The 26,994-nt window shown below is 49.4% G+C and overlaps 2 protein-coding genes across 2 annotated transcripts in view; both read left to right on the forward strand.

Annotated features, from left to right (window-relative positions):
- The first annotated feature begins 314 nt into the window (after window positions 1-314).
- Window positions 315-20,375, forward strand: LOC130680462 (centrosomal protein of 164 kDa-like). The gene is made up of 6 exons (XM_057491081.1): window positions 315-445; window positions 6,066-6,168; window positions 9,053-9,164; window positions 17,738-17,942; window positions 19,847-20,298; window positions 20,363-20,375. Exons 2-6 carry the CDS (start codon window positions 6,087-6,089, stop codon window positions 20,373-20,375), a joined length of 864 nt encoding a protein of 287 aa, XP_057347064.1. The 5' UTR covers window positions 315-445; window positions 6,066-6,086.
- Window positions 20,277-26,994, forward strand: part of LOC118929696 (centrosomal protein of 164 kDa) — a 36,989-nt gene continuing 30,271 nt past the window's right edge. The window contains exons 1-4 of the mRNA XM_057490654.1: window positions 20,277-21,511; window positions 24,121-24,276; window positions 24,677-24,811; window positions 25,664-25,741. Coding sequence (XP_057346637.1) covers window positions 20,399-21,511; window positions 24,121-24,276; window positions 24,677-24,811; window positions 25,664-25,741 — 1,482 coding nt within the window. The 5' untranslated portion in view covers window positions 20,277-20,398. The remainder of the gene's footprint in view (window positions 21,512-24,120; window positions 24,277-24,676; window positions 24,812-25,663; window positions 25,742-26,994) is intronic.

Raw genomic sequence — 26,994 nt, forward strand, 5'->3', positions numbered from 1 at the left:
CTGATATTTATCACACTTCTAAAAATGATGACTGCTAAATTGCCTTATTTAATTCATATTATTATTAATAGTGTGAATGATCCTTTCCTGCCCGGGAAGAAATTCCCCTCATATCTACATTCCGAGCTCTCTTTTAAACCCCTTGCGGACCCCCACCAACTATCGCGGACTACCTCTCCCAAGATGCAACGGGAAACGGGCGGCACTCCTCCGTAAACTGACGGCAAATCTAGCCAATCCGATGCCACAACCCTCATTCAGGGCCTAATTGACTCCCGGTAGAGGCGGGACTTCCAGTTGCTGGGTTGGTACCATCTCCGGAAGTGGCTGTTGGCCACTGCAGGGCAACACCCCGGCGTCCCTGGAAGCGGGGAGCCGGGGTGGTGCTGGGGACGCTGCGCGCCGCCGGGAGCCTTCTCCCGGAGCCTCCTGGGGGGGAGGACAGGTGAGGCCCTCCCCGAGGGAGCGGTGGGGTGGTGGAGGGAGGAGGGAAGGGGTATCGCTGAGGCACCCTCGTGCGCTGGGAGCGGGAAGCGCAGTGTGGGCGGGAGCTGCAGGGAGAAGTGAGACCGGAGCGGCCGGACCCGTGCGCCCCGTCCAGCATCTCCCTCCCTGAGTGGTGGACGGGCCCGGTGGGTGCAGGCGGGGAGGGAGCGGCGAGCCCGAGCGAGCGAGAGCGGGCGCGGGGCGGCGCGGGGCAGCCTCCGGGGCCCTCGTCTGTTCGCCCCTGCGCGCGGGTGCAAGCAAGGCCTTGCGAGCCCTCTTGGATGCCTCTCCTGTGGGCAGCCTCCCTCATGGCCGCATCCAGGGCTGACCCGACCTTGTGGGATCTCTTGGCCAGCAGGCAAGTTAGAAAGTTTTTTGGTTTTGTTTTTACCGCCCTTTGCGTGCATCTAAAAAAATCTACCTTCTCCGTCTGGAACCGCCCTCCTCACTTGACTCCCGCATCTCCTCACGCCTGGTTTTCCCACCTGGCTGCCTCTGCAGCCCGTCCTGGGTACCCCTCACACTGCCATCTCTGGGCGATTTCACCCAGAAGTTCAGGTACCACCTGCTGAACGGCGACTCCCCATCTACCTCTCCAGCCAGACCTTTCCTGAGCTCAGACCTGCTTCCTGACCGTCTCCAACCGCACCCCTCCCCAGCCTTCCTGGTCCCCGGACCCGTTCCTCCTGTTGTGGTTCCTGTCTGAGTGAAAGGCTTCATTCAGATGTTCAAGTCTGCACGTGGAATTCATTCATCTAATATCCACGGCTGACATTTGTTGGGCATTTCCTGAATTCTAGGGAGTATGCTAGGTGGGGCTATTGGGCAAGGCATAGAACCGAACAGATCAACACTGGACTGGGGTAAGTGCCCCAGCTTCCTCCTTCCGCTGCCCGCTTGCTGCGGATACCAAGTCCTGTTGTTCCGCCTCCTCACATCCCTAGGATCTGGCCCTTTCCCAGCCGCTGGTCTGGTTCATAACTCCTTGCCTGCAGCCGTGATAACTTCCTCAGGAGTCCCTCTGGCTCTTTTCTTGCCCTTCTCCAATAGTTCCTACACAACTGTCACAGTCATCTTTCTAAACTACACATCTGATCATGCCAGTCTCCTTTGTGAAATCCTGTGATGGATGCAGTCTCAATTCTCCCGAACCCTTTATAATGCGCGCTTTGCCTTCCATTGCAGATCTGTCTCCTGCGGCTCTTCCCATTTTCCCTTGCAGTCTGGTCGTGTTGGAGTGGCTGAGCTTAGGCTTTGGAGTCAGATAGGTGTGGGTTTGTGCATGTTCTGCTGTGCCATTTACTCACTGCAAATCCTTGGGAAAGTTTGTTTTCTCTCTAAAAACCTTGCTGAGCCTCCGTTTCGTTATTTGCGAAATGGGGATAATTGTACCTCATTGAGAGGATGAGGTGAGGTAATAATGTATATACAACATTAGTGCAGTTCTTAGAACATAGGAATTGTTCAGGGAATAGAAGCTTCTGTTGTCATAATTCTGTGCACCTACCATCCTCTCTCCTGCCTCTTGGCCTGTGTGCATGCTGTTTCTTTTGCCTTAAATTCCTTACTGCTTTATCCTGGTAAGTGTCTGCCTATTCTTAAAGAACCATCTCAGTGATTCTCTACCCTGTAATACTTGCCCTAGTCTTTAATCTTAAGTTCGTTGCTCTTGTGTCCTGTTACATTTTATTATTTCCCATACTGTGCTTAACACATTATATAACCATGTTTTTATTATATATTTAGTTTCACACCCAGGCTAAGCTAGAGTTCAGGACCATGTGTAGGTTTGCATCCCTAATAGCCAGTGCCTGACCTATAGATATTGTTATCCCCATTTTATGGATGAAGACACTGAGGCAACCTGCCCAGCTGGTACATGGCAGAACTGGGATTCAAAGCCAAGAATATTCTAAATTCTGAGCTCATTACCACTACATGAACAACTCTCATGTCTTCGACCTTCTTCCCAAAGCTTTCTCCAATTTATCTTTTCTGTGGTGAACTTATTATAATTGGTCAAGGAGGGTGAAAGAAATAAATACACAGGGAACCCTAATTATGCATGTGTGTGTGTGTGTGTGTGTGCTCTTAGTGTGCAGGTGAAACCTTTTTGTCCCAGCTGATGAATGAGTGTTCGTGGGAAGGTGCCCGCGATGTTGTGGGTTGGGAAACAGTGTCCTGAGTGGGATGGGCTTGCTCAGCTTGGGGTGGAGAAGCCTCGGGTGCTCTCACTGGTCCAGAGGGTAGCAGGAGGCAAATGGGAGGGAGTTTCTTAGAAAATGACTTTTGGCTTAACATGAGGAAGATCTTCTCATAGCCAAGAATTACCTAACGGTGGAACTGGCACTGGCATCCGCAGTTCTGCTAAGTTTGTGTAACGTGCACTGTGTGTCAGAGCTCTGCAACGCGCCTTGTGAGTATTATGTTGTTTCACCCTCTAACACCCCTTTGCCGTCGATTTTTATGGTTGAGTTACACACATGAGGTTACTGAGGCTCAGGGAGGAAACACTGGTGTAAGATCACACAGCTGGTAAGCGAGCTGGGCTTTGAATCCAGGTGCTTCTGGCCCCAGCGCTGGTGCCTTCACCACTATGCTGTCACTTAGAGCGCAGGGAGGCAACATTTGGCCTGGGAAGGGCAGCTGGACCACAGTTCTTAGGGGCTTTTCTGGATTGTAGAGATTCCTTGGCTCTGTTAGCACTTTACAGCAGTGACCAAGTGCGTAGTTTACATAGCTTATTTTAGGAGTGGAAAATGCAGAGGAAGGAGGAGGCATGGCCCTCAGAAGTTCGTGGTTTAACAGGAGAGGTGGAACACATTCTCCTGAAGAAAGTAATACTGAGAGAAATGTGCTTCTGAACACGTGAAAACTGTCCTCAGTGCTGACGTGGTTAGGAGTTGCCAGGAGAGGTTGAGGTTAGTTAGCCAGGGAGGGCTTTCTGGAGAAGGCGTTCGAGACACTTCTGTTTTGCTGGCTTCTGGGACTGGCAGGCAGAGGATGAGCACAGTTGGGTGGCCCCTTCCTCATAGCCCTGTGGCTCGTAGTGGGTCTCAGGCCTGGTGGCAGGTAGATCTCTTTGGGTTTCATCAGATTTGTTGGTAAGCGCTGCGTGGAGTATATACAATGTTGACAATTCTGAAGCCACGTCTAGGTGCCACGGTTGACAAGTGTTGTCCCTCACAGCCTTAGGCTTGGAGGGTAATGTTAGGTCACGTGCCATGTGCTTGCCATGGCAGAGCTCAGGGTTGCTTCCTTAGACATCTCATCTTCTCTGTTACCACTGTGGCCTGGCTTATCACCATCTCTCACTTAGACTAACTGGACTGCTTTCCTACCTAAGCTCTCTGGTAGGCCTTAAACAAATAGGATTTCTCTCTCCATTGCCTTCCTCAGTCCTACAGTTCCTGCCCTTTCAGTCCTGTCCCTGCCCACGTATTTTCTGAAGCCAGGCAATGCAAGGAAAGAAGATAGAATATAGCCCACCCATATTTTAAATTCTTTCTGGCAGAAGGTTTAACATTGGAGTGATCCATGAATTCAGATTTTCCTATTTTAAATAGTTAGGCATAGATAATTATATATATAGCGAATTAGTCATTGAACCACAAGGGCAGAGATTTTACCTGCCCCTTGCTTTCTGGAGATGGGATGTGTCTATGGATAGGTAACATTTCTCAAATTCTCTGAGATAGTTGATACAGCGCCTTGTATTGATCATTGCCTGTTGGATTGAATAATGTCCAGCTTGCTGTTCAGGCTGCTGTTGATTCCTTTCTCCCCAGGGATCCCTCCCCTTTCTATTTCCTTCTCCTCCTTAACCCAGAGGATTAAGGATTCTGGTGGCTGCTTAAGCCAGCAGGCAGTGGGCCACATCTCTTACTGGTGCCTGGTACTTTTCTGCTCTGTTTTTTAGAGTTGCAGCTCTATTCATCTCTGAATGTGCGTGTAGAGGCGTGAACATCATGTCTGCCGGATGTTATAGTTTCTTAGAGTAGGGGGCAGATGCCCACATGGCTTCTGTACTGCCGAGAAGAATGCCTCTTCCATTAGTTAGCCTTTCTTCCTGAGGCATGAAGTCCCCACTTGGAGGTGTCGTGGTGGGAGATGTGGCAGAGCATGGTTCTCTGGGGTCCAGTGGACTGACCAAAGGGATCATTCCTGTGACTCCTAAGGCAAGACGCCACCCTTGCCCATCTGTCATCTGTCAGGGTGCAGAGGGGGCCTCTCTAGGGATCCTGGAGCCGATTAGAGTCACCAGATCTGGCCATTTCAGGCACTCATTACAGGCCACATCTCCATCTTTTCTTTGATGACATGGTCTTTTTGCTCACTTCCCCAGCTGGCGGAGGGCTGTGTGTGTCATGCTCGCTGCTCCAGGTGGGGCAGCGACGGCTCCTGAAGGGGTGGCTGCACCTGAGGTCTGGACCGGCGTGGCTGACTCTTCCTCGGTTGGGGCAGTCCCTTACAGGGTGACTGGTCTCTGCCTCACTGCGCTTTGTGTGGAAGCTGCCACAGGGGCGATTGGTGTGACCTGGGCATCCTCAGGTTGTCGCAGGCGTAGCGTTGGGAAGGGAGAACTGCACCCACTTGTCAGTTGAAGAATTTGGCACAGCCCCATCCCTAGAGCTAGAGATGCTGGATTCGGGTTGGACTCCCCCCGACCCCCACCTCTGGCTGCATCCTGGTCCTATAAACATCCCAATGTTCTTTGTATCTGTCCCTTCTGCCCTAGTTGAAGCCCTCATCTTCTTTCACCTGGAGAGCAGCCTCCCATGTCTCCCGTCCAGCCACGCCACTCCTGCCAGAGTTCTGTCCTAAAAAAGGCCAACCTGTGTCACTTCCCTTCACCAAAGCCCTTGTGACTCCCCTTTGCTACAGGGCACAGTTGAGACTCTATAGCATGGTCTGCAAGACTCTGTGATCAGAAACCGGACCTGGCTTTGCACCCCAGCCTGTCATGCTGCTGCCCGGCACTCCAGGACACTGGGGCTGTGCGTGACGTTCCCTTTGCCTCGACTACCCCTCTCACTGCCAGAACTATCAGCCTTTGGTACCCACGTCCATGACAAAGCCTGCCGCCAGCCCTTCAGGGGGAGGGTATTCCTTCTGTCCTGCTACTCCCAGAGCAGGGGTTTGTCTTCCCTTCTGCTTTCTGCTGCTGTGGGAGTTGTGCATACTACCTCAGATAGGCCTTACTGAATGTAAACGGGACGTGCAAATACGGATAGCGTTGAACATCTGACACCTCTGGGCTCTGTTGGTGTGGGGGGGTGCCATATGTCATTTTGGTGTCTCACTAGGGCTTTCTTGCTGGGGTCCTAATTGTTTCTTCAATGGGGATGTGGATATGAAGTCAAACTCTTGAGAGAGCCATGTTTCCAGATCTTCTGTGGTCCCCCAAGTGCTCAGCAGCCTTTGGGTGTGTGTCTTAGGCTGCAGAGCCTGTAAGGCCCGAGTTCTGGGCTGTTGGTCCCACTCACTACCCCCGGGTGCTCCATGACCCAGCTGCAGCTTTTCCCTTGCACGCTGGGCCACTGATTCTCTCTTTGGGTCGGGGGGTCTCTGGTATCTAGGCGTTTGAGCCCAGACTGATCATGGCTGGAAGACCCGTCCGTATAGGAGACCAGCTGGTTCTGGAGGAAGATTACGATGAGACCTACATCCCCAGCGAGCAAGGTAAGCGGCCTTGGGTGTATTGTCATAGTGCTCTGAGGGCAAGAGTTACCTCTGATGTTCTTCCAGCGAGCGGTAGGGCGCACGTGCAGGGCTGCTTAGCATATGTGGGTTAGATCAGAGGTTGGTACATTATAGCCCATGGGCCTAACCTGGTCTGTTGCTTGTTTTTATAAATAAAATTTTATTAGAAAACAGCCATGCTTATTTGTCTATGGCTGCTTGCATGCTGCATGGGCGGGGCTGAGTAGTTATGACAGCAACTACAGGACCCATGAAGCCTAAGATATTTACTGTCTGGCACCTTACCAAAAGTTTTCTGACCTCGGGTGAGGTTAGTGATTAATTTAAAATGAAAACAGAGTAGGGGATATCATGAAATTCAGTCTAGGGGAAACCCAATTTCTTAACAAGCTAAAGTAGCATTTTTTTAAACAACAGTAATAACATTATTAATAACAATAATAACAGTTTATTGAGGGCTACCCTGTGCTAGTCTCTTCCTGATTATCAGTAGCTTCCTAAATCCCACGTGCTTAAGCTCTTGTCCTTCTCCAGTCCGTGCTCCACTTAGCACCAGGGTGTTCTTACAGGTAAAGCAGGTCCCGTCAGGGCTCTGCTTTCAATGAGGTTCCTCTCTGCTGGGCAGAACACCCTCAAGGGGGTGTGCAGGGCCCTGCACCACCCAGCCCTGCCACCTGGCCAGGCTCACAGGGGCAGTTCTCACCCTTGCTCACTCTGCCAGTCACGTGGCCTTTCTGACAGTCTCCAGATGGGCCGGGCTGCTTCTGCCACAGGTCCTTTGCACTTGCTCTTCTGCCTGAGTGCTCTGTCCTCAGTGTTCTGTGCGGCTGGCTGCTTTGTTTCCTCTGGATTTCAGTTGTGTCACCATTCTGAGAGGTTTTCCCAGACCCTCTAAAAGAGCACCTCCTCCAACCTGATGTTCTCTGTCTCATACCCCATTTGCTTCCTTCATTATATTTCAGATCTTTAACTCTTTGCATATTTATCTGTTCACTTCTTTACTGACTGTTTCTTCTGTGGAAATGTTTCTCTCTTATTCATGGCACATGCTGACTGGCACATAGGAGGCACTCAAAAAATATTTGCCAAATCAATGAATACATTAGTCCCTGGCTGACCAAATTCCAGGTGGTGCTTTGAAAAAGTGCTTTTCCTTTCCCAGTCCCCAGGTGTGTCAGCCTCTGAATTCTCCCCTGAGATGACCCTTACTGGTGATGCCTTTCTGGCCTGGGTTATCGTCAGCTCAAGCACTGACGGCGCTTGGGTATTCATTTCATTATAACTGGGGGCTCTGGTGACATAGTCCAGTGGTTACCTCACCTATCTTTTTTCTTCTAGGTGAGGTAGCTCTTAACTCAGTACCTGTATCTCCCCTGCCCCTCCAGATCTCTGGCAAAAGAGCTTTTCTAAATGCTTGATTTCAAAAGAGTACAACAAAAAAGTATTAGAGTCCACAATATATAGCCAAATTGTAAAAGATACAACTCCCCTCATGGAAGAGAGGGGTCAGTGTGTGGGGAAGAAGGCTGCTTGAGTGCTATGCCACGTGCCCGGCCCCTGGCCAGCTAAGGCCCCCCGAGGGCGTGGCCACCTGCAGCAGTTCAGTACATGCTCATTGACTGACTGGTGAGCACTTCTGTGCCAGGATTTTGCAGGTCTCTGGAGAGTGCGTGCCCTGGGAGGCTGCCCCCATTCAGGATGCTTCTGCTGTGGCTGTTGGGATTCTTCTGAGGCCCCTGCCACACTGAAGTCTTGGTCTGATTTTTTGCCTCTGTTATACTTGGCTTAAGATTATATTCTTGCAGACTGGCAATAATGTGCCTGGATTCAGATGTACCATTTGTCAACTGTAATTTAAGAAAACAAAATTATATGTATTTATTATTTATATTTAGAGAAATAATTCCTGCTCACTGAAGAAAATTTGAAGAGTAAAGGCAGAATAGAAAAAAAGATTATCTAGAGAAGACTCTTTTTTTCCTTCACTCCCACACACTTAGTACTTCTGACCCCAGATATGTAGTGTTTTCTCCTAAACCAGCCAATTTTCTGACCCCAGCTGGGTGTCCTACAACTCATTTCGGTTCTGACGCTATCTGCCTGGAGAAGGTGTCGGTCCCAAAGACTGCCCTGTTTCAGACACCAGTCCCAAGTCTCAGTTTGTCTCCGGTACTTCTGACTGACCAGCTATACACTGGAGTTTCTATGATTCCCCCTCAGATTCAGTGGTTTGCTAGAACAGGTCCCAGAACTTAGGCAAACACTTCTGTTTACTGGCTTACTATAGAATAAAAGGTATGACAAAGGACAGAGATGAAGAGCCAGAGGAAGAGATACGGAGGCTGAGGCCTGAGAGGGTTCCACGTGCAGGAGCTTCTGTCCCTGTGGAGCTGGGCTGCGCGCCCCCCTGGCCTGTGGGTGCGGGCACCACCCTGGAAGCTCTCCGAGCCCCCTAGTTTAGGGATTTTTATGGCGGCTTCCTCATGTAAGCATGAGTGACTGTTAACTCCTTTTCCAGCCCCTCTCCCCTCCTTAGATGAGGGGGGTGAGGTTGAAAGTTCTAAGCCTCCAATCATGGCTTGGTCTTTCTTCTGACCAGCCCCCAGCCAAGAGGCAGCAAGGAGCCCACCCTGAGTCACCTCATTGGAACAAAAGATGCTCCTATTACTCAGGGAATTACAAGGGTTTTAGGAGCTCCCTGTCAGGAACTGGGGTCAAAGCCCGAAAAATAACAGGAACTGGTGGCAGAGACGAATATATATATTTATCTTATTATTTCACAAGGTTGATTGTGATGTTTTTCTTCTTTCCATCTACTCCCCCCACCTCTCTTACTTTCCCACCCACCTGCCTGTCCTTGCAGAAATTCTTGAATTTGCCCGAGAGATTGGTATTGATCCCATCAAGGAACCGGAGCTGATGTGGCTGGCCCGGGAGGGCATTGTGGCCCCACTTCCTGTGGAGTGGAAGCCGTGGTAAGTCAGCGTGGATGCGGCCCACTGACTTGGCCTGTTGGAGGCGGAAGGGGCGGATCCAGGACATCAGCTTCAACCAGCCACCTTTGCAGCTTGTCCTGTTTGGAAAAGCCTGAGGGGGTGTCTTTATTCCTTGCAGGCTGACACTGAGAGTGACGATACTGAGACCCCCCTCAGTGTGTTCAGAAGGGATGCTGGTGTGGAAGAGGTTTGTCGGGAGGCTGCATAGACCAGCTGGAGTTTGGCCTCCCATGGCAGCCCATCCTGAATTTGAGTAATCTGGTCGTGAATAGGGTCACATTTGCAGAATTGTTCACCTTTGCGGTTTCAGTGTGAGCTGTCTGGGCTGTGAGGAGCAGAGACTCCCTCGGGTTATCTCAGGGATATGGAGGTTGATGGTGAGGACACCAAACGGGGTCTCCCTCCTCCCAAGGACTGCATCCCCTCCCACTGCTGGGGGCTCTGTTCTCATCACATGCACGGAGCACTCTCTCAAAGTTGTCTCCCTAAAGTCAGTGCCATAAGTGTACTTCTTCCTGTACCACGGGATTTCCTTGTTTGTCCCAAACTAGTTCCCAGAGGCCTCAGGGATCCCGTCTGTGCTGGTATCGGGCAGTTTGGTGTGCGAGGTGTAATTATGCTGTGCTCAGCCGTACCATTTAGTGTGTTGGCCATACTTCAGAACAACTGGCAGTAGCCTGACTCATCTCCCCTGAAGAATCCTAATCCTTTGACTGTCTTCTCCTCACATGGCAGGTCCCCCGTTTTTTTGACCTTTTTAGCTGCTTTTTCTTGGACCTCCTCCTCTTTCGTGACATCTTGTAGTGAATCCATCAGTGCTGTGCACAGTGTTCTGGGTGCTGAGGACTCATGCTTGTGTTTGTAGGATAAGTTTGTGGGATAGTGGTTTCTGTTTTGTTTTCCAATATCCACCCTGATATCCACATTTGCCTTACCTGTCAATCTCTCTCTTCTTTTTCTTTATATTTTTAAGTTTGTATATATCTGTGCTGTTTTGCTTTTGGGTCTATTTTTACTTGAAAAACCACATGACAGATATTCAGTAGAGTAATACCTTAATGTACATATACTCAATAAATAAATGACTGCAGTGGTACAAAAAATTAAATGATGGAAGGGTGGAAATGGTCGTTGGTGATGGGCTAGCTGTGGGCCAGCCTTCTGCCAGCCATTTCCATGTATGTACCTGTTAATGGTGGCTAACAGTCCCTCATCCTGTAAGGAGAGTGTGAACCATCTCTCACTTTTTAAAATAATGTAAGTTATTAAAACTTATGTATACAGGTCATCTTTTAGTCCCAATCCCAAGTAATTAATTGGAGATTTCCTTCCAGGCTTTTAAGACACACACTTACATGCACACACATGGTTTTGTTTCTTAAACATAAGAGTTGTACTGTGTGCATTGTTCTTCTATGTCTGTGTGCGGTCCACTGCATACTTTTCCACATACAGATGTGTCATAATTTTTAAAAACCCTGATTTATTTAACCAGTCTTAGATTGAAGAGTATTTAGATTTTTTTCCAAATTGGCCATCATATGTGGGTCTGTTTCTGGATTCTCTGCTGCTAGGTCTCTGTTCTTGTCATAGATCTGTCTGTCTACATTGACACCGATACCATACTGTCTTGATTACTTTAGCTTTATTAAAAATCTTGAAATCATTTAGGGTAAATCCTCTGACTTTGTGTTCCATTTTCAAAGTTGTATTCTAGGCTCTTTGCATTTCCATATGAATTATTTTAGAATCAGCTTGTCATGTTCCATGAAAAATCCTGTTAGGATTTTGATCGGGATTACACTGAATCCATAAGTCAATCTGTGGAGAATTGACATCTAGAACAATATTGCATCTTCTAATGCATGAAGAGTCTGTCTCCATTTATTTAGGTTTTCTTTAATATCGCCAAGAAATGTTTTATAGTTCTTAGTGTACATGTCTGGCCCATATTATGTCAGACTTCTTTCTAAGTGTTCATATTTTTGATATTTCTGTAAATGATACACTTTAAAATTTCAATTTCCAATTGTTTATTGCTTTTATATAGAAATAAAATCAGTTTTGGTATTTTGATCTTATAGCTTGCAACCTTGCTGAACTCACTTATGTCAGTTCGACAGCTTTTTGTAGAGTCCATAGATTTCCTACATAGATGATCACATCTACTGGGAATTATAAATATTAAAATCACTTATACATTTATAAATAAAAATGTGGATTATGAAAAGGACATTTTTACTTCTTCCTTCTAATCTGGATACCTTTTATATCTATTTCTTGCTTTACTACACTGACTAGAGCCTCTAGTACATTTGAATTGAAGGGGTGACAATGGACATTTTTGTCTTTTTCCTGATCTTAAGGGACAAACATTCAGTCTTTCATCATTAAACATGTTAGCTATAGGTTTTTGTAAATGCCCTTTGTCAGGATGAGGAAGTTAACTTTTATTCCTAGCTTGTTGAGAGTTTAAATCAGAAATGGATATTGGATTTATCAAATTTTTTTCTGCATCTACTGATAGGATTGTATAACTTTTCTATTTTGGTTTGTTAATAAGGTCAATTATATTGATTATGGATTTTTCAAATGTTAAACCAACCTTACATTCCTGGGATAAAGTCTGCTTGATCATATTATATACTATTGCATTTATTTTCTGAAATTTTGTTTAGCATAGCACTGTTGTTTTTTTCTTCCTATACAACAGTAATAATATACAGCAGTAATAGTACAACTCCTTTTGGGTTCCTGGACCTGATTCCAGTGTATGTGTGTGTGTGTGTGTGTGTGTGTGTGTGTGTGTGTGTGTGTGTGTGTGTGTGTGTGTGTGTGTGTGTGTGTGTGTTCCTGGACCGTGTGTGTGTGTGTGTGTGTGTGTGTGTGTGTGTGTGTGTTCCTGGACCGTGTGTGTGTGTGTGTGTGTGTGTGTGTGTGTGTGTGTTCCTGGACCGTGTGTGTGTGTGTGTGTGTGTGTGTGTGTGTGTGTGTTCCTGGACCTGATTCCAGTGTGTGTGTGTGTGTGTGTGTGTGTGTGTGTGTGTGTTCCTGGACCTGATTCCTGTGTGTGTGTGTGTGTGTGTGTGTGTGTGTGTGTGTGTGTTCCTGGACCTGATTCCTGTGTGTGTGTGTGTGTATGTGGTGTGTGTGTGTGTGTGTGTGTGTGTAGTGTGTGTGTGTGTGTGTGTGTGTGTGTGTGTGTGTGTTCCTGGACCTGATTCCTGTGTGTGTGTGTGTGTGTGTGTGTGTGTGTGTGTAGTGTGTGTGTGTGTGTGTGTGTGTGTGTGTGTGTGTTCCTGGACCTGATTCCTGTGTGTGTGTGTGTGTGTGTGTGTGTTCCTGGACCTGATTCCTGTGTGTGTGTGTGTGTGTGTGTGTGTGTGTGTGTGTGTGTGTGTGTTCCTGGACCTGATTCCTGTGTGTGTGTGTGTGTGTAGTGTGTGTGTGTGTGTGTGTGTGTGTGTGTTCCTGGACCTGATTCCTGTGTGTGTGTGTGTGTGTGTGTGTTCCTGGACCTGATTCCTGTGTGTGTGTGTGTGTGTGTGTGTGTGTGTTCCTGGACCTGATTCCTGTGTGTGTGTGTGTGTGTGTGTGTGTGTGTGTGTGTGTGTGTGTGTGTGTACATCTTCCCACACACAACAACAAGCAGTTCTCCAGGGTGTCCGAGAACTCAACTCGGTCCTGACGCTGTCTGCCCGGAGACTGAACCAGATTCCCCAGATTAAGAGCTCCATCCTACAGACCTGCCTTCTATGCCCCAATCCAGTTATCTGTGCTTCTGACCAACTGGCTACACTTGGAGGTTCCCTCAACCTCTCCCTTAGGTTCAGTTCATAATTTGCTAGAGAGCTCACAGAACTCAGGAAAACACTTATGTTTACCAGTTTAATAAAAAATACAAGTAAACAGCCAGGTGAAGAGAGACCTAGGGCAGGGTCCCAAATAAAGGAGCTTCTCTCCTCCTGGAGTTTGGGGCCTTGCTTGGTCGCAGGTGGACGCACTCTGGAAGCTCTCTCCTACTGAGAAGCAGGATGCAGGAGAGTGAGTGTTCCTCTCAGGGATGTTGTGAGGGCTTCATTGCATAGTCATGATTGACTAAATCATTGGCCATTGGCTGATTCACCCTCCAGTCCCCCCCCTTGTGTGGGGTCCAAAAGTCTCATTAACGTGACAAGACGCCCATTTTACCTTTAAGACTGCAGTGTTTTCAAGAACTGTGGATGCAGACCAGATACACTGGAGAAATATGTATTTGGTCATCTGAATGACCAACTATGTGTTTCTTATGACTCATTATGTCACAAGTATCTTTGCTTCAAAATAACAAAGGGATGAGGTAGCTAGAGCTTGGGTATTTTTTTATTACTGATTTTTCAGTTTTATTTATTTGTTCTATTTATTCTTTGTTACAAGTTGACACACTTCTTTTGTGGCTCAGTAAGTGATCGCATCCATGTGCATGTTCTGTGCCTGCTTGCTCAGAATGTAGTTTCCCATTTTTGGACACGGGGTCTATAAATGTCTTTTATATCAAGCGCCTGAATGTGTTTAGACCTTCCTGTGTCCTTGGTCACCTCGGCCAGTCTCACTCCGTAGCTGAGCATAGAATTGTCTATTGAATATGAACAGCCCTCTGACCAAATTATGTACCATTATCTTCTGACTTCTGCTTTTGCTAATAAGACATGTTTTTTCATTTGTTGTTTCTTGGTAGGTAATCAGATTTTCTCCCTCTAGTTTGTTTATTATTTTGTTTTTACCTTTGGTGTCTATCTTCTCACTGCCGTGCATCTGGGTAGAGATTTGTTTTCATTCACTGTGCCCAGGGTTCGGAGTGCTTGCTTAGTCTGAGGGCTCGTGTCTGTCTTCAGTTTTGGAAAATTCTCAACCATTATTACTTTTCTGGAACTGATACTAGAAATATATTGGACTTTCATTTTTAACCCTCTGTGTCTCTTCTGTTTCATATTTTAAAAATTACTTTATCTTGCATGCTGCATTCTGGATACTTTCCTTTGGTACATTTCCCCATTTATTGTTAGTTTCTTTTTCTGTATCAAACCTGCTGTTTAATCCTTTTTTTTAAAATCTAATGACTTTACTAATTCCTACCAATTCTGTTGTGTTCTTTCAGTATGCCTGGTTTGTTTTTTTAAAGTTCTGTCCTTTCATTATGGATTCTTCTTCTCTTAGGTCTGCAATAATTTAAACTGCAGTTATTTTTAGTCTCCTTTCGACTGTTCTAAGCCAAGTTTTTTGTTGTGCTAATTCCTCGTTGTCACTGATTTCCTCTCAGGATGAACTCTTTCCTCACACGGTTTGTCATTATTTATTGTGAATTTTGTGAATTCACCTTCTGTGGAGGTTATTTTCTGTGTTTCATTCCTAGGTTGTTGACTGGCTTTATAACAGCTTCTGCAAGGGTTTTTCAGTGGTTTAGGACTAAATTTGTACATTCATTTCCTGACTTAGGACTCCATACCACATTTTGGGCCCTATATCTCCATGTGTCTTGGGGTTTCAGTCTTTAATGAAGTTTCATCTTGCCTGCTCTGGGTGAAACTGTAACATTTCCAGAGTATCTCTCCGGGCTTTAGTGTATTTGCATATCCTCAGGGGTGGAGAGAAGTTCATCTCCACCTCAGTGGGTAGTTACCTGGGCAACTGAGGGCGTGTGGGAAGCTGAGAGTTTAAGGGGAGGGGCTGGCTTGCTTCCTTCCGGAGCAGATGAGAGAGAGACGGCGCTGGACTGCAGTTTGTAAGCAACATGGACTGCAGTTTGTAAGCAATAAATGGGTTTTAAACTTTATTTCTCCCTTTGACTGATTTCGGTTTTTAGAGGTATTTTGCCCAGGGATTTCCTCTCCCTGGATTTAACCTGCCTAGAACCTGGAGAGGGCGCTGTCTTCCTGCTGCTTCCCTGGCCCGCTGGGTTCTCTCACTCGTGGAGGGGGCAGCCTTAAGCACCTCCAAGAGAGGCATGCGTCTCGTTTCTATTCACCAAATTCGTGAAGGCCTAAAGCTACGTTTTGTGTCTGCACATTGGCATTAAAATCCAAGTTCCCAGGGTCTATATCCAGGTCAGACACCTGCCCTCACCTGTCAGTTTCTGTACTTACACTACTCTGATTTCATGTTTTCTTTCTGTTTCTGGCATCTGGGAATTTGGCACAGGGTGAGGGGAGGTAGATGTTTCCTTCACTGTAGTTAAGCATGTTCCTTGAGGTTTGGTATGTATTTCTTTAGAAAAAATTTCTAGAATTTGAATTGATGTGCTCAAGGATATGCAGAATTTAAATATTGTTAGTTAATACCAAATTACTCTCCATGAAAGTTGAACAGTCCCAGCAATATCACATATGGTTGTTTATTTACAAATATTACCCATGAAAAAAATTGTCAGTCCAAAAAAATATTATCAATCCAAGGGCAAGAAATTGTACCTAATAGTTCCAGTTTGCATTTCCCACATTGTTCAGAGTTGAGTTGCCACCTGTTGCCCATCTGTTTATCTTTTGTGATTTGCTTCTTTATATCCTTTATTTAGTTTGTCTTTTGGGTTGCTTATCTTTTTATCTTTGTTAATTAGGTGTGACTCTGATTTTCCTGTGTATTAATCTTACCTGTTTTCTACTGTTTTCTCCTAGTCCCCTGTCTTTAAATTTTCTTTATGCTTTCTTTTTATCACATTGAAGTTGCACATTTTTTTATAATGTTTTGTTTTCTGGTAAAATATACAGAATTAAGGATTTGCTCTTTTAGCCACTTCTAGTTGTACAGTTCAGTGGCTTTAAGTACATTCACAGTCTTGTGCAGCCATCATCACCATCCAATTCCAGAACTTTTCATAGTCCCAAACGGAAACTGTACCCAGTAAGCAACCCTCATTCTCCCCTCTCCTCCAGCTCCTGGTAACCTCTAACAACCTGCTTTCTATTAATTTGCCTGTTCTGGGTATTTCATGTTAAAGCAGACTCATAGAATATTTGTCCTTTTTTGTTTGGTGTATTTTATGTAGCGTGATGTCTGCAAGGTCCATTCATGTTGCAGCATGTGTCACGATTTCATTCCTTTCCTAGACTAAGTAATATTCTAGTGTGTGTGTATATATATATATATACTATATTTTGGTTATCCATTTACTTGCCAGTGGCAATTTGGGTTGTTCCCATCTTTTGACCATAATTCATTATTATGAATAATGCTGCTGTGAACATTGGCATATGAATATTTTTTGAATCCCTACTTTCTATTCTTTTGGACATATACCTAGAAATGGAGTTGCTGATTCATACAGTAATTCTATTTTTAATGTTTTGAGAAACATGCCACACTGTTTTTCATAGGGCTGCACCATTTTACATTCCCACCAACAGTGCACAAGGGTGCTGATTTCTCCACATCCTTGTCAACACTTGTTATTTTCTGCTTTTTTAATAATAGCCATGCTGATGGGTGTGAAGTGGTATTTCAGAGTGGTTTTAATTTGCATTTCCTAATATTTAGTGATGTTGAGTATCTTTTCATGTGCTTATTGGCCATTTGTAATTTACCTTTTTTAAACTTTTACCCCTGATATTTCTCCTGTTTACTTCAGCATATTTTCTCTCTTATTTGAATTGAGATTAAGCTTGTCAAGTTTCATAAAGGAGCCCAAATGGGATTCTATTAGGATTGTATTGGATTTATACATTAACTTGAGTATTATTGGCATGGTTACAGACTTTAATCTTTCTATTAGGAACATGTAATGTCTCCAATTGTTTTTTCTCTTTTTGTCTGACTTTTCAGTAAACCTCTGTAGAGATTTTATACACTGTGGGTTTATTCCTGGGTATTATATCTTTTATATTGCTATTGTGAATTTTTTTTCCCTATTAGCTGCTGCCCTACTGGATTATTGATAATTTATTCTGGACTTGTGCATGTTGAAGCACGGGCTCTTGAAACCCACCTTCTACATTGTTTCCTTTATTGTTGCTCATCACTAACTCGGATTGTCACCTTTTATGAATTCAGAGTCTTGTAAAATCAGAGCTTTCACAGGGCATCTTTCTTCCTCAGACCATTTATAAAAATGTTAAGCAAGGCCTGTCCTAGAATTATCTCCGAGAAACCACAGTGTTTGTACTTACCCATCTAAAACCAAGTTTATTCCTGTTCTAGCCTAGATGAATTCCCTGGAACCGAGATGGTTATATGTCTCCCTCTGGAGAAGTTCTTAGGCATCCCGGCCCTTTTCCTGTTTAACTCCTATTTGTAGATGAACGGACTCCTCGGTTCTGTGTCCATCCTCCTCGGTTCTGTGTCCATCCTCCTCGGTTCTGTGTCCATCCTCCTCGGTTCTGTGTCCGTCCTCCTCGGTTCTGTGTCCGTCCTCCTCGGTTCTGTGTCCATCCTTTCCTCTCTTCCCGGCCCCTCCGTCTTCCCTCCCCCACCCCCCGACCTCTCACTTCTTCTCCACTTCCCCCCCATTTTTTCTTCTTTTTCTTTTTTTCCTGAGTACCTTGGGCCTGAGCAGGGACTAACTTCTGACTTCTCGTCCCCAGCCAGGATATCACAGGGGACATTTACTATTTCAACTTTGCCAACGGGCAGTCCATGTGGGACCATCCGTGCGATGAGCACTATCGGAGTTTGGTGACCCAAGAGCGAGCGAAGCTGTCTGCTCCTGGGGCCACTAAGAAGAAAGACAAGAAAAAGAAAAAGGAAAAGAAAGACAAGAAGGACAAAGAGACGTCCAAAAGCCCCCTGGTGAGTCAGTGGATCCTGGCTTCCAGAGAGGCCGGGGCCAAAACCTGAGGGGTACTGGGAGCCTCTGGGTGTTTGCAGCGGGAAGGCCAAGAACCACAAGAAAAAAGGAGTGATTTCTTGACGGTACACCTTCTGAATTGTGCCTGGCTTCTGGCGGGTCTTCCTTTCAGCTTCTGGAAGTTGTTACTGTCTCTACCCAGTTCCTTTTCTCCATGTATTAGATGATAGGACGGGGGACAGGGAGGGCGCTGGGAGGACGGGGTCTGCAGTAGTCAGAGAAGCAGTGCCATCTGCCCTCCGGAGAGGGAGGGACGGGCACCGGCAGCTGGTGGAGGCCAGCGAGCCTGGAGAAGCGGCCTTTCCTCTTCTCTCAGAGTCAGGCCTTCCTGGTGAGGGTGCTCGGTTTGTCTCAGTGTGGGACTCCTAGATGTCAGATGTGATCAAAATTCAGGTGTCAGGACTCCAGTGCCTTCAGGGTCCAAAGAGAAAAGCTTTGGGCCTCATCCTCCTTGGGGCGTCTCTGTGGCCCGTGCCCTCCGTTGGTGGAGAAGCTGAAATGTGACGGCAGCTGATCCCCTCGGTCCCAGCGGTGGAGGTGCGCCCTCCCCTCTGTGGTCTTTGTCCCTCCAGGAGGTGTGCACCTGGGGGGCACTTACTGCCCTCATGTTTGGGTGGGCGCTGAGACTCGGAGCCCAGCTGCAGGGAGCCGCCTCTCCCCCTCGTCGGGGTGGGGCCGGCGGGGCGTGGGGAGGGCACGGGGAGACCGAGGGCCCCAGGCCAGCCAGGCGGGGAGCCCGGGGGAGGTGTCTGCGTCCCTCTCAGTGTCCGGTGGGTCTGCCGTGCTGTTCCGTGTTTCCCACCAGTGCCTGGCGCTTTCTTCTCCGAAAGGTTTCCTCCATCTCCCTTCCCTCCCAGGGCGTCATCTGGTGTTGGGTGGCTGCTGACAAATTTATCCTTTTCTTCATTTCGAGCTCTGTAAATGACACCTCCCCCCCTTCCCTAACACTCATGTTTCCGAGAAGGTCGGGTAGCAGGCTGAGCTCTGAGTTGGGGAGGGTTCCTGGAGCTCCCTGTTCAGAAGGGTCCCCTCAGTGGTTTCGGGGCCGCGGACAGTTGGATGGTCCTGGCTGCCAGTCGGGATCCAAGCCGAGTCCGCCCGGAGGGCAGGCTCGGGTCAGCTGGGGGACCAGGGCGCAGGCGGTTCGGTGTGAGTGTCTGCAGGGTGCGGCTGGTTTTCAGGGTTTCTTCCAGCCCCAGGATCCTCTGACTGTGTGGACCTCCCCTGAGCATTACCACCTGGTGCCTTTGGCAGAAGACTTAGACTGAGTGTCTGGGGCTCAGCTCTCTGGTTATGTTTCTGCTCACCTCTCCCTTCTTAGACTGTTGCTGGTGGTCCTTGATAAGGTCGGTGGATTTTATAAAATTAACCAGTCATAGACCGGAGAGCTCAACGGTTCCTCTGGGATAATCTGGTTGGCGATTTTCAGTCTCTCGTTAGTAGTGAAGCCCTGTCTTCAAATCACTTCCACCAGAGAGGTCCAGCGGATAGAGGGGTGGAGCCGCTGTGGCTGCGCCTGGGGGTGTGGGCCCTGGCAGTGCCCCTTTCTCCATCACACGTGCACTGTAGTAGCCTCCCAGGTACCAGGTGGAACCAGCCCGCAGGTTCCGTGAAGCAAGCTTTGTAAGCCACCCGTCCAGTCCAGCCTCCTCTTTCTAGATGAGGAAGCCAGGGCCCAGAAAACAGCAAAGCCCAGGGGAGTTTTTTGCTCTTCTTCCCTCTTTGGCATGTGTTTTACTTTAAATGGAGGGTGGGTTTCTGCTATGGGCTTGCTGAGGGCTCAAGAAGCAAGGATAAATTGCAAGTGCTCTCTCTTAGTTCTCTGCATGTTTATATGCCCGTCTAGGAAACACAGCCCAAGCAGGGATTTCTGCCTGCTTCCTCCTTTCTCCGTGGCCCACCTCCTCTCCCAGCACCCGGGCTCGCTGAGCTGGATCTAGACCAAGAGCTGCAGGCTAGAAGCGAGGGCTCCTTTAAGAAAGGGAAGAGCCTGTGCATGCCAGGTGACACTCCCTGGCCTCTCGTGGGCACCCTGCCCAGCAAACTACAGCCACTCTCCAAAGGCCAGCCTTCCCGAACCCACCAGATCTTTGATGACGTGGAGAAAATCTTAGGCAGGGCCCCAGCACAATGCAGGACAGCATTAGGTGATCAGCAGGGTCTGGAGAAATCCCAGAAGCTGACAGAGAAAATCCACCTGGGGTTTTCAGACCCTGAAGTAGAAGAGCCGGAAGAAAGGAGCCGCGAGCAGAAGCCCGGTGCCCTGGGCGCTGAGAACACTGGGCCCCTGCTGAGCAGGCAGGGCGCCTGGGGAAGCAGGAGCCAGGCCTCCAGCCACTCGGGGCCTTCTGAAGGCATCCAGGGCCCTCAGCTGAAAGGCGAGCCATACGGCCACAACATGGCCAAACTGAGCTGCACTGGCCCTGGGGAGGATGAGGGCCAGAGCCCCATTCCCTTGCCATTCCCTGAAGAAGAGCCCTCCCTAGCCTCTTGTTCTTCTGACCACATGATACCCACCAGGAAGGGCAAACTGTTCTTGTCAGATGAGAGCCCAGTCGGGGACCTGAGCTGGCAGGGTGTTTCTGGGGAAGGTGGGAGTATGGGCTGGGGGGGGAGGTGGAGAGAGCCCCCAGGACTGTGGATGGGGTGGCTCTCCAAGCTTATTGACCAAGACGCCCCTGGGAGCTGCAGGGAAGCAGAACCCAGTGACCCTGGGACTCCAGGGGTCTCAGCCGAGGTTCTGCCTCAGGGGCCATTCTTAATGCCACTTGCTACTCTGGCATCAGAACCAGCCCAGAGCCCCCCTTCAGACAGTGCCCCTGGGGGGTCTCTTGCCAGTGAGAAGAGAGAACCCCCAGGGGCTCTGGAGCCCCCCGAAGGAGAGAGGAAGCCTGGTGGGTGTGGGCACGACTTGGGGAACAGCTGCAGCAGCAACCTGACCTCGCAGATCCTGGGCGAGGTGAATAACTTCCCTTGGGACCTGCAGGACTCTCAGGAAACAGAGCGTGCTATGGGCCAGTCGGGCCCCAGGCCCAGAGGCCACTACCCTAGCGCTTTCCTGGCACCCCAGTTGCCCTTCATGCAGAGCTCTGCTGATGAGCAGTCAGAGAGTGAAGACTACTCCGGGGATCAGAAGCTCTACCAGCACATTCTGCAGGTGGCCAAGCTCTCCAGGCAGCTGCAGGGCCTGGGGCTCTCCGAGAGAGCGCAGGAAACGCCGTGCAAAGACATCACCAGCATGGCCTGTTGCATGGCGGCTGAGGCTTCCAGGATGTCTAGTGAGGGTGAGCACAAGGCCGTCAGAGCCACGGAAAGGGATTCAAGGTTTCTGACGTTGGGGCCAGAGATGCTGGAGCGCCCTCAGGAGGCAGCCCATGCCGCTGCTGGGCAGAAGGCCTCTCAGCAAGCCTGTTTGCAGCCAAGCAGCAGCCCCCTCAGGCAGTGGCTAGCCGAGCAGAGTTCCCACAGAAGGCATGCCACAGAGCCAGGCAAGATGCAGCTTCTCAACCAGGTAGGCTTCTTAGGCAGTGTGGCCTGTAGGCCCCAGTGAACTTGGCAGGGAGGGAGCAGGTGGAGTTGATGGGGTGACGCCCCCATCAGGTCTGCTCTCCTGTTCTTTGCCCTCCCTTGGTAACTACTGATCCCTTGACTACCCAGGGTGGCCATCCTGTGGGATGTTCTAGCCCATCACCTGCAAGGTAGGGGCTGAGGGTATGTGGACTTCCCTTCCCTGGACCTAACTGGAATTCATGGGTGGCTCACCTGCTTTGGAGATGAACGGTTTGGAGGGTGAGCAAAGTGGCATGATCCTGGCACTGATGCAGGGTATAGGTACCTCGCTAGGTAGGACGTGGGAAGCCTTTCCCGTCAGCTGATTTGGAAAGGGGTCCTCCCAAGTAGACGTCCTACTCCCAAGCTCTGAGCTTAGCTTGGACTCACACAGAGCTAGAGGGTTAATGGTGCCCTGAGGGGCTGAAGGTGGTCAGAAGAGCTGCTTCTGCTCCTTGCTTCCCAAGGGTCCCCACGTGAATAACGTGCAGCGGGCTCGTGCAGGTGCTGTGGGGGATTTAGCAAAGGCTTGGGCTTGCCTGTCATTCTGACCCTTTCTTCCTTTAGAGAGTCGCACTGTATTCTCCATCCAGAAGTCAGGTCAGATCAGGGACCTCGGCGCTGGGTCTGAGCGTCCCCAGCTATGCCTTCGCTGCGTGCAGCTGTGGCTCTTCCAGCTGTTACCCCAGCTCTTGGTTGCTGGTGGGCATGGGTTCCCTGTTAGCTCTAATGACTACTGTGGTGCTGTAACTATCAGATCGGCTGCGGATTATCCCGAAAGTTTTAATTAGCCCAATGACAGTAGGTTTATCCGCTTTGAGGGACAATGCCATGCACAGCCCATAGTCAGAGTTAATGGCCATCTATAGAAGATGATCAGCAAGGAGCCAGGAGTGTATAATTTCCCTGCTAACCACTGATTTGGTAAAGGCGTTGGAGAACAAAGCCCTCAGCACGCCTGTCTGCCTCCCTCAGACCCCTAGCACGTAGCAAATTAGCCATGTTAGGAGTCTGTACTTTTCCATAAATACAGTGAGGGAAGCATCTTGCCTGCGGGTACCCGGGGGCTGGCGTGGAGCCCTGAAGTCAGGAGAGCAGGCAGGTTTTCCCATAGGCACCTCAGAGCAGCTGTCCTGGGCTCCCTCTGCACCCTAACTGGGAGGCAATAGGAATCACCGGCTTAGAGTGGCCTCGGGTTCCAGTCCCATGTCTGGCCCCCTTGCTGGCCCTGTGACTCAGGGCTGAGGTCTTTACCTCCCCAGCCTCCGTGTAGTCACGTGGGGACTGTAGCCACAGGCTGTTGTGACATAAGTGAGATGTGGCCTAAGGTGCTTAGCTGGCTCCCTGGTGCTTGGGTAACATTGGCCAATTTTTAAATTTTTAGCTCCTTTTCTGACGGACAAAGATACTCACCAGCAGGCCAGATGATTGGGAATCTACAGTCTCAGGAGTGGTTATCTCACCCTTCAGAGGAGCATCTGGTGCCCCTCCGAGGCAGAAATGGGCCTTGCTCTGACGGACTGTTGGCCTGGCCCCTAGGGCTGTGGGTGGGACCAGTTTCTCCAGTCCCTGTGCGATTAGAGAGGAAAGGGATTTTGCGGTGGTCTATACATTTTAAGTTTGAAAAATGAATTTTAAAGAGCCTGTGTAAATTGTCCCCAGAATGCTATCCTTGCCTCTGCTTCTAAGCTCAGACCAGTGTCAAGTGAATTCCCGTAACAGCGATTCCCTAAGGGCAGCATGGCCCTGGAGCGCTCACTTAGGCGCCGCGCATTCTCTGAACTTCTCGGCAAACCTTCAGTCGCTACACACCCATCCTCTCGTTCTTGCGGATGAGTAAACTGAGAATCCCAGGCTGTGCGAGCAGCCTGAGGCCTGGCAGGTCCTGACACCCGGCCTGGTTTCCTTCTCTGGACCCTGCAGTGGGAAGCCTCTGATTAGCCTTCCTCAGGGCCTGGGTGCCCTGCACCAGCCACTCTCCTCACTGATGGAGGGGGAAAGATCGTCTTCTTCCATTGCACATGTATATTTTTTATAGTTAACATTTATTTTAAAGTAACAGGCCCATATTAAGCTAAGTCAAAAGGCATATAACGAAACAACGCTCTGGTTTGTGTGCCCCTCCCCAGGGGCTGCCGCTTGCTTCTGGTGTTCACGCCCACATTTGAAAATAATGTGCTTAGACTGCTTTTCCCGTTTCATCAGTTTTAGACTATCTATTGAGGCTTCCCATTCTGGTAGATGAGGCCTTTGTCTCTGCCGTCCCCTGCCCCCCACTCCCTCTGGCTTCTGAAAGGAGCACAGAGCCCCGTGCAGCATCTGCCAGATGTGGAAGCACCGCTTCCTGGGGATAGCAGCCGAGTTAGGAGAGCCCGGAAGCCAGCCTGTGATTTTTCACGCACTTGGCACAATGGTAATTGCTGGATGTTGTGTTTCATTAGCAGCCTCTGAATGGAGGTGGTTTAAATTTGAGCGGGCTGGAGTTAGATGTTTTATTTTTATATCTGTCTCCAACCCTCTCAGAGCCATGTGGTGTCTTGAGTTTGTGACAAGGTGTTTTCTGTCGCCCAGGCCCTGGGCTCCTCATTAGCCCCAGTCCACGTTCCTCCTGGGGGCCTGGCTCCCCTACGAGTCCTCGTGGATGCCCCGCCCTCTGCGCCTCGTGGATCTCAAAGCGCGAGCCTGGGGAGCTCGGGGGAGTCTGGGCAGCCTGGAGAACTCCCGCTGGTAAACGCGTTTTCTTTTGTCCTGTGTATTTAGTTACTGCAGGGCCTCCGTGTGCCATGTTGGGAACTGTGGCCCACACGTGGGAAAAGAGTGCACGGCTGAGTCCTCAGAGTCTGTGATCTGGTCGGGAAGGTCACACTTGTGTGACGCTGGATGTGGACTCTGGGGAATGGGGGACGGGCTGTGCTGGAGGGGGCGCAGTGCACTCTCCCAGCCCAAGCAGGCCCTGCTGGCCTCAGGAGCTGGACAGGGGAGGGGTCAGCGTGGGCTGGGCGGAGTTGCCCGGGCCAGCCTCCTGGGTGTGGGGGGCCTGCTCTGGGGGGCATCTGAGCCGAGGGAGAACGGGGAAGGCGTCCTGAAGGCTGCTGTGCCGGCTAACAATAACGCCTCTATTTTGGAGCCTTCACAGGGTCTCAAGGCTTCCACGTATACCAGGGGTCTCTTGGGCTCCATCCGTGAGGACAGGGGTGCTCCCGGCCTCTGGGCTTCGGGGCAGGACACCAACGAGGAGGATGAGGTGGAGAGCAGCAGCCAGGTAACCGGGAGTCCTCATCTTGGCCTAGAATCCCTCCGTGCTGTTTAAAAAAACCTTTTTTTAAAAATTGTGGTCAAATATAGATAACCTGAAAATGACCAGTTTAACCATCTGCAAGTATGCAATTCAGTGTACACTTCATTACCTTCACTGTGCCATGTAGCCGCCACGCCGCCCACCTCAGGGCTCGCTCAGCGTCGTAAGCGGAGACTCGGCGCCCGTCAAGTGGTGAAGTCCCGTTCCCCCCTCCCAGTCCCTGGCAGCCTCTCTTCTACCTTCTGTCTCACAGTTTGCCTATTCTAGATATTTCATATAAGTGGAATCACACAATATTTGTCCTTTTCTTTTTCTTTTTTTCTTTTGGTATCATTAATCTATAATTACATGAGGGACATTATGTTTACTAGGCTCCCCCCTTCACCAAGTCCCCCCCACATACCCCATTAGTCACTGTCCATCAGCATAGTGAGATGCTGTAAAATCACTACTTGTCTTCTCTGTTGCACTATTTGTCCTTTTATGTGGGGCTTCTTCAGTGTGGCATAATGTTTTCAGGGTCCACCCTTGTCTCAGCACGTATGGGCGCATGACCCTCTGCTGTGTGACTGCCACGTACTGTTGACCCAGTCGTCTGCTGATGGGCACTTGAGTTGTTTTCACCTTTCGGCTAACCTCTGCGCTACTTTGAAAATAAGTAAAGATGATTTTCCAGCCCCCAGCTTTATTTCCTGACCGGCCTCTGCACCTGCTCGGTTTGATCCAGAAAGTGTCACCAGCAAGCGCGTCTTGGCCCTCAGCCTGGGGCTGACAGGCTACCTTTGACTTACCCCTTGTAATCATTTTTGTTTTCAGAGCGTCCGCAGCTCAAGTGAGCTTCTTAAGAACCTGCACCTGGACCTTGGGATGCTGGGGCCCGACTTTGAGTACGAGGTAAGAGCCTGAAGCCCTGCAGGCAGATCTTCACCTCGTGTGACCCTCCTTCCTTCTCCAGCCTTTCTCCTGGGGGGTGCAGTCTGGAACGAGAACCGTTTTGTCGCAGGCCTGTCTAGGTGGGGCTTTGGGGAAGCATGAGGTGGGGAAGGAGTCCATCTGTTCATTTACCAGGTGGCCGCCATGTACTGAACGTTCCTCCCTGGGGCACTTTGCCAGGTGCCGTAGGTCATACACGCCTTATGATCACTTAGTTATATGTGGTCACTGTCCTCTGTGCCCTCTGCGAGGTTACAGCCTCATGAAAGATAGACTGAAATAACGGGGCACAGGGCAGAGTGCAGTGAGGCTGTGAAGAGGGGCACACCTCCTGCTGGGGGCGGGAGGCTCTGGGCCTGCTGCCCATGGGGATGGAAGAGCAGAGGCTTTGCTGAGAAACTGACCTCTCTGGTGAGCCCGGGGGGACGGACGGGACTGGACAGGCACAGGAGAGGGTGAGAGAGAAGTCCAAACTCAGGTCACTGTGTGGGCAGAGGCAGAAGGGGGGTGAGTTTGGGGAAGATGAGGGCACCTTCTTTGACTGACGTATTGACACATGGGAAGGGTGGGAGGCGAGACTGTAGAGGTAGGCCGGGCTGCAGCGTGGGGGGCCCGAGTGCCAGCCAAGCAGTTTTGGATCGGATCAGAACAGGCCTTGGGAGCCGCCAGAGGTTTCCAACAGAGTTGTGACATCGCCCAGAGTCTTGACGTGTGTCGAATGCTGGCTGTGTAGCAGGCCACTGTGCTGGGCCCCGTGGGAGACACAGATCAGCGAGATGGGTGTGTGCTGGCCTCAGGGAGCTTGCAGTTGGGGAGAGAAAGGACACTAGGTGCTTGACGCTCAGGAAGTGCTCAGTAAATGTTGAATAAACGAATGTGTGGGAAACTATAAAACAGGGCAGGGTGTATAAAGAACTTGGGCCCAGGCACACTGTTTGGAGGAATTCTGACGGGGAGGAAATTGTTTGCCTAGAGATCAGTGAAAACTCAAGAGAGATGACATTTTCCTTGGATCTTGAAGAACAGGTAAGTTCTAGGCATAGAGTTGTAAGGGATATTATAGACAAGTGAGCAGCTCAGGCAAAGCACGAGGCCTGCACAATGCAGAGTAGGGATGGGAGTAGCTTCTAGAACATCCCCCCCTCGCCCCATAGTCCTGTTGGTTCTGATCTTCCCTGGTCTGTCCTCCACTGCCACCAGAATGCTCTTTAAAA

The sequence above is a fragment of the Manis pentadactyla genome, chromosome 13 (genome assembly GCF_030020395.1).
Source record: "Manis pentadactyla isolate mManPen7 chromosome 13, mManPen7.hap1, whole genome shotgun sequence".
In the NCBI taxonomy this organism is placed as follows: Eukaryota; Metazoa; Chordata; class Mammalia; order Pholidota; family Manidae; genus Manis; species Manis pentadactyla.